General features: G+C 39.6%; 2 protein-coding genes across 2 annotated transcripts in view; both read left to right on the top strand.

Annotated features, from left to right (window-relative positions):
• Positions 1–2,750: 2,750 nt before the first annotated feature.
• Positions 2,751–5,701, top strand: LOC125308255 (mediator of RNA polymerase II transcription subunit 19a-like). Its single transcript, XM_048264633.1, has 4 exons — positions 2,751–2,909; positions 3,069–3,178; positions 3,843–4,013; positions 5,462–5,701. The coding sequence occupies exons 1-4, from the start codon at positions 2,888–2,890 to the stop codon at positions 5,465–5,467; spliced, it is 309 nt and encodes a 102-aa protein (XP_048120590.1). The 5' UTR covers positions 2,751–2,887; the 3' UTR covers positions 5,468–5,701.
• Positions 5,702–8,432: 2,731 nt separating this feature from the next.
• The window catches only part of igsf11 (immunoglobulin superfamily member 11), a 66,703-nt gene continuing 62,955 nt past the window's right edge, over positions 8,433–12,180 (top strand). The window contains exon 1 of the mRNA XM_048265446.1: positions 8,433–9,019. Within this exon, the coding sequence (XP_048121403.1) occupies positions 8,959–9,019 (61 nt within the window). The 5' untranslated portion in view covers positions 8,433–8,958. The remainder of the gene's footprint in view (positions 9,020–12,180) is intronic.

Here is a 12,180-nt window from a genome sequence, read left to right as displayed (position 1 = left end):
TTACACGATCCTTCACTGGGCTAGTGCCTGTTGTGTTAATATGACCATGCTGATGCTAACAGCTGCAGCTCCCTCAAATCTATATAGGTTCTCATTTTATATTAGGCTAGCTTTTGCCAATGAAAATGAATGCAACATAAAAAAAACAGTAGGCTACTGCTAACTGAAGAAACTGTAAGTACTGTAAGGAAATTATTATCATTGTATAACCATTTGTGTAAGCTGTAAGCAGAAATATTGTTGTGCTGAGTTCTAAGAACAGAGAGTTCAAGTTAAATGTTGTTGTGCTGAGTTCTAAGAACAGAGAGTACAAGTTTAAGTGTGCACTCAGACAGACAGGAACTGCACCCTGTCTGTGTGTGTGTGTGGGTGAGATAAGAGTGTGTCACAATAAAGTCGCTATGTCTTGCTTCCTATTTTCTGTGTGCATCTGTACAATAAAAGACACAGCTTTTGGGCTGCAGAGTCAGAGACTGATGGTGTGAGGAATTCTTCCTTACATTAGCAGGCTCTCCTCTTGGTACCAGAGTTTGTGGGCAAAGCCATACTACGTGTTGTGGTTGTATCTATATGTTGGGGTTAAATTCCCTGACAGTTACCAACAATGTTAACAACAAACTCAGCTTCACTGCTGCAAACAAAGTTGGCTATATGCTTCGCCATATAACAAACCAGCTAGCCTTGTGATAACAAAATATTTACCTTTTGTTTAGTCCACTGAAAGTTATCCACATATCAAACGATTAAATACACAGTTATGGAGTAATTGTTTTGGGGACGCAGTTGCACTATATCCCACTTTTGCTGCCTTTAAGCCACTCAAATCCATAGCCTAGATGAGCATTGCGCATACGTTACAATGACGTGATGGTGAAGCTAAATGCCCAAGAAACGTCACGTCATAAAAGTTGTAGGCCTACTAAATGCAAAAACTTAATGACAACTTGTTTGTGGTGGTGTAGTGCTGCCTACTTGAAATGGGATAGGCAAGGATTATCTTATTCGGCTATTACGTGTGGCACATTTATTGGGCTTAGCCTCTTTTAATTTATTTGAGGAACTGATAAAGACTGAGCAGCAGAAAAGTCATAGTCGATACATAAATCGTTTATTATTATAATTAGGCTATTGATAGCCTACTACTTTACTACTATTACTATTATTATTATTATTATTATTCGGATGATGCAAAGGAATGTAAATCTGAGTCTGAAATTTTGGCTACAAACAGTCTATACTGCTGTAACTGCACTACTGCTATTATGTAAGGGATAATATATAGAAGTTATATCTCTTTAAGATATTAAAGAGACATATGGAGTTTATTTTTTCGTTTTGGCAAGTAGCCGTATAATAAGCGGGATAATGTATAGAACGCCGGTCATTATTGGAAAAATAAGTCCCGACAGGGCTTAACCGGTCTTGTTTCGCCCTGAAGGGACTTATTTTCCCATAATGACCGGCGTTCTATACATTATCCCGCTTTATTATAATGGCTACTTGCCAAAACGAAAAAATAAACTGTCTCTTTACACTTATTTGTTACCGTTTCGTCGTGGCTTTTGCTGAGAAACAAATAGTTCGCAACACACGCTGAACTTGAATCAAACATTCTTTAGAACACAGCTGATCAACCGTCTGCTTTCACTTTTGAATGAAGTTCCAATGCAAGAAGTGACCGGAATACTTGCGTGATATGATCAGCAGCACAAAACCCGTTGCCATTGACAGCGGTAATTATATGTTTGCAGCGGTAATTACATTACATTACCGTAGAACGTTGGGATATCCCATTTAATGGGTGTTAGCACATAGCCATAGTTGCTGTTAAAATGCCTACTAGGCTAGCACTGGGAATCTAAACACTTCAACAATATCAACATCACATGTTGCTTTTTTACCATTGGCCCAAGTAGTGACCAGTATTCTACCATTGGCCCAAGTAGTGTGAAATAAATCTAAAAACTAAAAAAAATAAAATAAAAGTAGAACTGCACATAGCAAGAATCTGGTCTGAGGGCAGATCTGGCATTGTGATCATCTCACAGTTTTCACCATTTTTATCAAAAAATATTTTGAAAACAATCAATTGTATATCTTAATATTCTGGCAAGTTTAAAATATGATGGTCGAAAGTGGGCCAGAGGTGGCTATCCGATATCTGGAAATCTGATCTCACTATGGGTTTGTGTTCACAATTTGGTCCCCCTCACTTCCAAAATATCTCCTGCGCCCCTGCAGGCCTAAAGGCCTGTCTTAATTCACGGAAAGGCAAACGGGTCGTTTGCTTTCAGAAAGGCTAAACTTAAGAGTCTACCCATTCTGAACACTTAAAATGCCACCTTGGCGTCCTAAAACGTCCTAATCACCTAAAAACGTCCTAATTCTTTCACAAAAACTCGCGTCACAGACGTATTTTTGGTTATTTAACCATCAGTTAACTTCAAAACAGGCATTTTACTTTGGATAGACAATAGCAATACATCATAGGAGAGATTAACGTCAAAAAATCTAGACTTGAGTAACTCAACATTTGACACCTCCGATATGTTTAGTGTTCTAAAGACGTCAAATAGCCCATTATCAAAACGTCTTTAAACGTCCACAAATACCCGTGTGTTTGTGTGAAAGAATTATTAGAATCAAAGACATTCCAGGTAGAAACAGATTGCTACCACTGTCGTGCACAGGTGGACTCTGCTTCTTGTAGCTTCTCTTTCACCTTTGCTGTCATATGTTTTGTTCCTGTTGCGTAGTTTCAGGGTGCGGTCCAGGGGAGTGGTTTTACTAGAGCAGCAGGTCAGGTCAGTTGAGTTGCTGGCTATTTTGCCGTGGGCTTCGTACGCACGTCTTTAAAAGCGCCAATAGGCTATCTCGCGTTGTCTTCATGGATTTCGATCTGGCAAGTGGTGAGTATTTGTTGGTGGCTTTTCTCGTAGTTGGTTTACCAAGCGAAAACAAATCTGCTTAATTAATACTGGCAGCTTGGTTACATTTGTAGACAAGATAACGTTTTCTCCGCAAAGCGTGACATGTAATAGTATGGAAATAACTTTTCATTCGTACAGCTATGGACAAGGACGAGGAGATTAAGAAGTCTTCTGGACATAAAGATGAGGGGCTCTTTGGTTTTGGAAAAAAGGACAAGGACAAGGACAAGGACAAAGACAAGCATAAGGTAAGAGGCAACACATGTTGACTTTTTATCGTTTACATAGGCTGCTATTATCTTCCTGTGCAGTCCCTATGCCCGTCTTCCCTTGGAGGTGTGTGTGACAACCTACCAAAACATTCTGTCAGCTTACACTGGCGAGTTTTGGCGTGCGCGTTGTGTGTGTGTGAGAGAGGGAGAGCGAGAGAATGAATTCCTGAGTGCCTAAACATGGCCTATAGTTGACTGCAGCCCCCCTCCAAGTTCCCTGCAGTGTCTAGAGTCTTGTCACCTCTGTAGGTAAGTCATTCATTAAGTTTTTTCATCTCTTCCTAACAATCAGGGGCAACAGATCCCAGCTGTAAATTGGCCATAATTAGTCATTTTGTTAATGAGATGTGACACTAGTGAGTGGCAGCATTTTTTGTTTTGTTCAGAGAAAGCTTTCTTGTGATGATGGTGCAAAAGGAACAAAATTGATTAAAGCAAGCCTAGGTAGGCCTACTATTTGAAGAGAACTCCAACAGGGCTTCCCATGCCTTAATTACTGATTGATTAAAATGCCTGGCCCTGTAAGTGCCTACACCGCAGTTGTCGTGGCGAGAAGGTGAAAACGTCTGCTCTAATTCCGGGTAGAAAGTGAAATTGACTGAAATCCAGTGCAACAAACTCTACCTATATGTCATTACAGAGCGAACACAAAGATGAGGATAAAGACAAGCACAAAGAGCACAAGGATAAGGATAAAGACAAGCACAAAAAGCACAAGGAGAAGAGTGGTGACAAGCAGAAGCATAAAAAGAAGGACAAAGACCATCACAAGAAAGATGGCCACAGCTCCTCTTCCTCCTCTAGTGATTCGGTAAGTTGATGAGTGCTTTGGAATTAACACCATTTTATATACATGAGCAATATTTTAAGCCTTTTGGGCTTTATGATAGAAAGCTGGCAAATGTAGCCTGTAAGGATTTGGGCCTTCGCTTGAAATAGTGGAGAGCTGGGAACATTGTGTCAAATCTTCGCATTGTATCGCGGAGTGATTTATTATTAGCTGTGCAAAGTCTGAGTTGAAATGTCCAGGGATATTCCAACTCATGGAACGTCTCTCGGCCAATCAGAAACAAATAAATAGTTCCATAGAACCCAATTGTTGTATAATGAGTTTTAATCCACTGTTGGTTCCCAAACATTTTAAAATTCTTACTCTTGTACTCTAAATCCAAGGCAATCTACACTGTTAAAATAAATGTGTTGTCCCTGTCTGGACACAGATATGTGTTTAAAAAACAACGCAAGTTGTGTTATTTCAACACTTATTGTGTAACAAATAAAAAAAGGAAGCAACACAAACTGTGTTGTCCCTATCTGGACAGAGAGATGTGTTAAAAACAACGCAAGTTGTGGTGTTTTCAACACATTCATTTTAAGAGTGGAGTGTTAATCCACTGCCAAAAGTATTCCCTACCACCACCTCCTCCCCAACCCACACGGCCAGCCCAGAGGAAACTAGGCGGGGCCTAATGCTTTAAAGAGGCCAATAAAGTCCTTAGACAAAGACAAAGTTGTTGTATCTGATGAACCTGGCATAACCTAGGGAGGGACGGAAGGTCTGATGAGTAGGGAGTTTTCCTTTAGTGGTTCTATTGGTCAAAATAGTGCTGTTGAGAAAGTGCTTCTTAAGAGATTATTTGGATTTACTGAGGTGCTGTCAAGAGAAATGCATGCCTGTATTATGTGTCTCATCAAGAGACTGAAAGATAAGCCCATGCAAATAGTCAGGTATATTTGTAGCAGGTGGAATGTGTGTGCATTGTGTATGCTATAATGTCACCTAGCCAGTTTGCACTAATCTGAAATGATAGGGATCAGGTTTTACCTGTATAGAAAGGACATTTCTTTATTTTTCTATCAACAGCATGTCACGCCACCCCATGGATGAAAATGTGTGTGGGAGGTTTAAGTTCAGACATGCGTCAGCGTTTGTTTGGGGTTATTGATTTTAGAAGATAAAATGTAAACAGCAGTAACGCCCATCTGAATCTTCAGCACCATCATATTGCCCTCAGATACTTGTTATCTGGAATCCTCCCTTGCTGCAACATTATTATGTAAAAGTTGGCTAGCTCTGTGTAGTAGAAGCCACGTCAGATCAAACGTAGAGACCTAAGACTGTGAAAATACCACTGATGTATGTGCAGGTGTTTAGTAGCCTTAAAAAAGGGAGGGGGTGGTATTTGCTGGTTCATAATGACCTATTATGGATATACAACATGTTTGTAAAAAAATATTCTTTTTTGTCCTTTCTTTCAGGATTAGCAAAATGTTGACATTGCAATCCAGAGAAGAGAACAGCTTGGGGGAGTGGACTTGAAGTACTGTATTTTCATAAATAAACGTTCTTACTATATACAATGCAATCAGCCCTTAGACATATATGATCGTATGGTGTCTTTGGAGATTTTGACATGATTGGAGTTAAGGAAATGAACATGTGTGCGTTTGACTGTGAAAATAAATAAAATACATCAATAAAATTCTTCAGTTTCTTTATACCCTTTTCAAGTTGTTTCATGTTACCGTTATACCTGCAATCTTACAATCAACATGCATTTTCTCCTTCGTTGTGTACCTTTTTAGATATATTTTTCATCATTGGAATGCATTTTCCACACTCTTTGCAAAACACTGTTGTACCACTAGAGGGAAGCACATAACTTTATACTAAAACTCAGAGTTTCCATACAGCAAGACTCTAACCCTATGGCGCAGACGCAAATACAGTGTTCAGTGAGCAACCTTGAGATTTTGCGTCTACTGATGATGCATGAAAGCTCCATATTTATTATGATTTCAAAACTTGAAGGATTTAATATGCCATTGAATCTCATCACCTTGTAAAGAGTGCTATTCCTTATGACGCGGTCCTGTCATGCCCAACAAAAAATGTCACAATTTTGAAGGGGGAAAAAGTGTGTTGGTGAAATTGTTTCCTATTTCCTCATTACCCATATTTTTCTCTGGGTGTCCTGGTGCAGGGGGAAAAACTCTGTGCCTGCCCAGGACACAGAGACCCGGAAGGTTCAGTGGCCTGTTATTAATTGATTCAGCAATCACAAGGCTAGGCGCAGAAATGCATGACACTGCAGAAGAGTTGCCATGCTGTCGCTATACACAGCATCAATATTAAAGTGTAGCGCAGTTTAACTTTTTTCCACTGGAAAAGTTAAATTCAATTAGCATTTAACTGAACAGATTTGGCTTTATCTTTAAATCTTTCATATGCACAGCAACAGAAAATGGGAGAGACTGTAAAAAAGGAATCAATAATGGATAAAGTATGTGTGGATGTTGTGGTGGTTTGAAATTAGCTTGTGTGTGAGTCTATGATAATGGCTTTGTAAGATGGAGACTCTGGAGAACATCTCGTGCTTAAGCAAAAGGGTGTCCATTATTTACACAGGGCAGAAATGTAACTAAGTTATAAAGCTTTTCCTAACTCTTGATGGAATGAAACCGATGGCTGAACTCGTATGACCACAATTATGACCTCACATATTTTATGACTTATTGTTGGTTTTGTGTTTTATGGCTGTCATTCAAAAGTGACATATATGTCTTTAAAAATATAATCACACATGTGCATTGGGTATTGTTTTTAGTAATTTGACTTCAGTAATTTTGTAATGGAAGTTCATAATGTTTTTGAAATGTTCAACAAGCAGAGTGTGGACGTATGGCTCCCAGCACCCCCAAAAAGGATGCTGGATTGTCCTTATGGTGGAACAGAAACTATTACTCAGCCAGGTCCTAACAAAACAATGTTGTGTATTTATGATTATTGGATTCACAATAAATGTGGCAAATAGGACAATCCTGGCAGGTGTGTCTTGTTCCTCTCGTTAGTCAGTTTTGTAGGCATACATAATGCTTCTTATTTGGCTTTATGCTTTCACTTTAATGCAGTGTTGATATTAAATGATGTCTAGAGATGTCCAATGACATGATGCATGTTCTATATTAAAGTGAGAAACCTGGTCATCCGTTGAAGCACCTCATCTTTAGTAAATCCCCAGTCTCTAAACCACACTCCTGCAAAATGCATGAGGCATTTGATACTTTGATATGCTCCATTGCTTTGATATCATAGTCATTGGTATATGGGCAATGTATAGAAGATACAAGGATACAAGGATACAAGGAAGTTTATTGTCACATGCATATAGTTACTGGAAGTAGTGTGGCAAGGGCTGCATAAAAAAGGTGGGGGAGGATTGGGATTGGGTGGGGGGCACCAACAAGGAGCACCCAAGAGCAAGAGCAAGAAGGGCCGGATCGGATACCACGCCTGGTTTCAAAGCTGCTTCCCCCCAATGCAATGTTTCCTGAAGTCTTTTTTGTACAAGGGAGCTGTGCGCCCAAGATAAGAGACGTTGAAGAGGCCCCGAGCCTCCAGGCATACAAGAGAAGTATCTTATTCTGCTGTCAAGCGCGTTCCTCTCATATGCTTCCAAGCACCTAAGGCTACACGCAGAACTTCGTGATGCAGTGCCCAGTGCCGCACCCTCTCCATTTTCAGCATGCATTTTTCATCACTCATAATAACCCCCACCCCCCACCACCACTGAAAATAGTTTTGCGACTCTAATGAGAAAGGATGATGTGTGTGTGTGTGGGGTTTGTAAAGTTTTACTGTTAGACTAATGTTAGCTGCATCTTGAGAAGTTCCAAGCAGAAGAATCAGTAGAAAAGGGTGGAGGGAGAGCTGCAATTTGTTCCGGGCTGTTTTGCCATTGCATGAGGCTTCAGCACACTACTGTACCTTGCACAGGTCACCCTGCTGTTAGCATTAAGTGTAAATGAATACAACTGTGAGCTTGCGTGGACGAGGGAGAGTGAGCCAACACATGGATGCAGATACAGATCGTACACAACTAAACTGACAAATCACTCAGAAATCTGGGGAAATAAGATTAAGATTAAGTCATTAATCTTAAATTCTCCTATTTCTATTTATTTTCCCCCAAAGTGGATTACTTGCACAATTAGTAGGCTATAGCCTATGCGTTTTAAAAAAAATGTCATGTTTAAGTTTGCTTAAAAAGTAAACAGAAAAAATCAAGAAATTATCACAACTGACCATTAATGGAATAAATCTACCAAGCACTGAATGACATTCTCGCGGTGCATCATTCAAGTAATTATAGCTTCACTAAACCAGAGGAGGGCATCCTTTTCCTCCACCTCCAACGGGCGTCATTGGTCTCCAGGCAACAGTCTCCGACACTTTTCAATCAATGTTGGTTGAGCAGCGCAGAGCTGGAACGGGTGCGTGCCTGCTGATGAGAAGCAAGGGCCGTCCACATACAAGAAAGAGCATGAACCTAGTCATGGCACTGTTAAGGATCTACAGATATCATTCTTTTAGTCGGTGTTGAGAACACACACGGTGAATGCAACGTTGCTTTGAGGGGATAACTGTAGGCTATTCGTTCGTGGAGCTGGACTTCGGCGGGCAATGGGAGGATGTTAACTCGGAGAGGACGCAAGGTTTATACCAATTACAGAAGTCAGCAGTAAGAACAGTGATTTAACATGCAGCTATGCGCTGTTTGTCGTTTTAATTAGTTTGTCTTTGTTTGAAAAACTGCTTTTCTATTCCAGCGACGGAAAAGAGAGGGACGCCTTTCTGAGTATTCATGCATTCACTTTCGCAAGAGAGTTGTGTTTCGTCAAAGAAACTGTGGAAAAACAATTAAGTTCCATTGACAAGACAGCCTACACCATCGTCTCTCCAGACATTCACAAAAATGTTGAAATTCCACAATTCTGACTTATGGATTGCCTGGCTGGTTTTATTTTGCATGGAGGGTAAGTCATTTATTAACCCAAATCAACGATTTCTTGAAGCAGGGCTCATGTTCAACTTTCATTTACGCCACGGTTCCTTCAAACTGGTAGCACGAGTCATTCATAAGGTAGGGTGGGCACAGTGGTCTCGTCGAAGACCTATGCATCGTCAACATGGCAACATTGTTAAACTTTAACGGTTTCAGGGGATACTTGCTTGTGTAAGACGCCTTAGGTCAATTTATGCAATAGTGAACCTCACATTCCGTTATTTCGCTGTCATATCCATTATTTGACGATCAACTAACAGTTAGGCTACCCATATCATGTCACTACTGCGTTGCGGTATCAGTAGGCTAACATTAGTTTTATCTTTAGGCAACCGTGTGCAATTGCATGGCCTCGTAAAATGTTTGTCATTGTTTGTTACTAAAGCTTTGCCAGGCTAATGGTGTTCTGGGCATTTCAGGAGTAGCCTAGTGTAAGATTGATAGCCTATAGGTATCACAAAACACATCTCTATGGGGTAAAATGGTAATGTTACGGATACCGAGAACTACATGTTGTTGAATGTTCTGTATTTGAAATGGAAACGAAGAGCCAGACGGTGAAGGTCTGTACCCTCTAATCCCCGCGATTAAGCGGAGCACTAGTCCACGTGATGAGCGTTGTCATCGTCAGCAGTGCATTCAGAGTCCAGAAGTTTACTGTGCACTGCAAAACAAATGTCAGTAACGTTTACTTTGCGATGTTTAGAATAATGAAATTGCTTAAATGGCAAACATTTTAATTTATCCATCTTTTGTTTTCATTTTTATTGTTTCACCTCTACTTTATTTGCTTATTTTATAAACATCAGTCTGCCTTTTGAAAGTTGTATGTCATCCCCTAAACTAACATTTCGACCTCCAAACATTAAATTTGCCTGAAAATGTGAAATTGCCATGATATAACAAATATGAACCTATACAAGTGTAGGGAACATTCTGTTTTTCCATGCTATATTATTTATCTCAGTTGTAATCTCTAACTTTTAGCTGCTGCAAAGCTCAACTCTTGAATGTTTTGTTATCTCTTGTTTTATCCTCTCTGACACTTACAAAACTTACAACTTCTGTAGTAGTCTAGGTCTATTTACACCACTAAAACTTATTTTCTTGGTTGTAACAGATGGATTGTTATGTAGGTTCTATCATGATTTGAACTAAGCCTTCACATATTTTATGCAATTATTGTAAGAACCATTCATTCTCAATATTTTTTCTAAATCTTTATATTTGCTTCTATTCAATGGTCTTAGCACAGTTTGAAATACTCCTCGAAATTAACCTGTCAGACAGTTCAGAAGACTGAAGTTCAGAATGCCATCATCATTCTGTCATTATATGGAGACCTATGCCATCCCCATCCTTCCCTAATTACTCCTTACACTAATACTGTAATTCCATGATACATGGTATCTTGTTCCCATCTGTGTGTGTGTGTCTGGCCAGTGGTGACTCCATGTGTGGTGACCCAACCCAGCATCTCTGGCTGCCTTGAGTTCAGTCCAGTCCGTGTCCAGCTGTCGCAGTCAGTCCATTCGCACCGCCAGACCTCAATACATAAATTTTGAATTTGTCACCATTAATAAATGGCCTGAGTGGGCGGCAGAGTTGGTGGTCTTCGCTGGTGGAACGAGCTGTGATACCTAGAGAGAGCAAAAACAAAAAAGAGAAGAGCTCAAAAGAGAGGTTTTTGATGAAAAAGTCATCACAGGTTTTGACTGAAGTGCTGTTCCAGATCAAAGGGCCGTAAAACGATTTAGACAGAATAAATGAGAGATTGGCTGTGCCTTAAAAAAGCAAGAAAGAAAGAAGGGAGAAGAAGAAAAAAGGAAAATGAAGAGCAGTCTGTAGTGTTCTACTAGGTTGGTTGGCTGAGCTCGGCTCTAACGATCTCACAGAAGCTCCAGGGCTCTGGTACCAATCCGGAATGCTGATCAATTCTGCCAATTAAAATGCATCAGAGGTAGTGGTGGCTATGAACTTCTCAACTAAACCATGAATATAAAAATGAAAAGATGGATTGAAAGATGGATGGTTGACTGCAATGTTTTTTTTTTTTAATTATTTTTTATAGGGATGCGGTTTTCATCATAGAACTTTTTGAAAATACATTTTAATTTTTGATTTAATTCACAAAGACTCAGTGAATGATCAGGCACTGTACATTTAAATTCAGTGCACATCATTGCCCCTACATTTCAAACGTTAATGTCACTGTTTGTTTACAGTGTCAAGATGCTTGCAGTTTCAAGATTGCAATAAATAATGTATGTCCAAATCTTAGAACAGATTTTTACCTTTTCTAAACAGCAACACACACCATCCAGTATATAACTGAGAAAATACTGTAGCATTCAGACTACAATTGTGACAACATGGCAGCAGATATTATAGGCAGATAATTATGTTTTTTTTCTCTTTAAAAGAGGAGCAGCTGGACTGTGTGTATTGGACAGATGGAAGTTTCCACCTCGATTATCTTCTGCTAAAAATAGCCTCTCAAAAATTAAAAGACCTTTGGGACTGCTTGCAAAGTGCATGTGTATGAGTGACTGGAATTGGCTGAAGAGGAATCTTAGTCTGTTAGATACTGCCAGTTCTTGGGAAATATATCAATAAACTAGATACCGCATAGCGGTACAAAATATGCCCGCCGCTCAGTCCTGTACATCTGTTCCGCAAAAATAAATCACACTTCAATTTGTCTCCATCTTTTACTCCATCCCCCACTCTTGAAACTTTTGTGTATGCTTGTTTGGCATGCCTGAGTGTGTGTGTGTGCGGCTGCACAGAAAGTAGCCTACTGGTGCTGAAAAGGTGAATAGATTGTAGAATAGCCAAAGAAGATGTAGCGTTGTTCTAAAACCTTTAAAATCTCTAAACAATCACAAGTAGGGCAGTTCATCACAGTTCATCCATTGCAACTGGATTGATGAAAGGTCACTTACAGTACACCTGTAGGCTACATTGTATTTGGGAAAAGCAAAAGGTATCAGCATAATGTTATTTATTTATTTATTTATTTATTTATTTATTTATTTAAACAAAACATCTCTGTCAGTTCCATGCCGTTTTCAACAGCTATCAAAAACAAAGGTCATTTTTGGATGGATGGATTTTTTGTGAATATTTCTT

Source organism: Alosa alosa, chromosome 15, assembly GCF_017589495.1.
Source record: "Alosa alosa isolate M-15738 ecotype Scorff River chromosome 15, AALO_Geno_1.1, whole genome shotgun sequence".
NCBI lineage: Eukaryota > Metazoa > Chordata > Actinopteri > Clupeiformes > Clupeidae > Alosa > Alosa alosa.
The sequence above is the reverse complement of the archived record's forward strand: the minus strand, read 5'-3'. Positions and strand labels throughout refer to the sequence as shown.

Bases quoted from the DNA above. Each gene is read 5' to 3' on its own strand.
- LOC125308255 (XM_048264633.1), top strand. From the start codon at position 2,888: ATGGATTTCGATCTGGCAAGTG. The intron at 2,910-3,068 runs GTGAGTATTTGT...TCATTCGTACAG, and splicing joins GGATTTCGATCTGGCAAGTG to CTATGGACAAGGACGAGGAG. The intron at 3,179-3,842 runs GTAAGAGGCAAC...ATGTCATTACAG, and splicing joins AGGACAAAGACAAGCATAAG to AGCGAACACAAAGATGAGGA.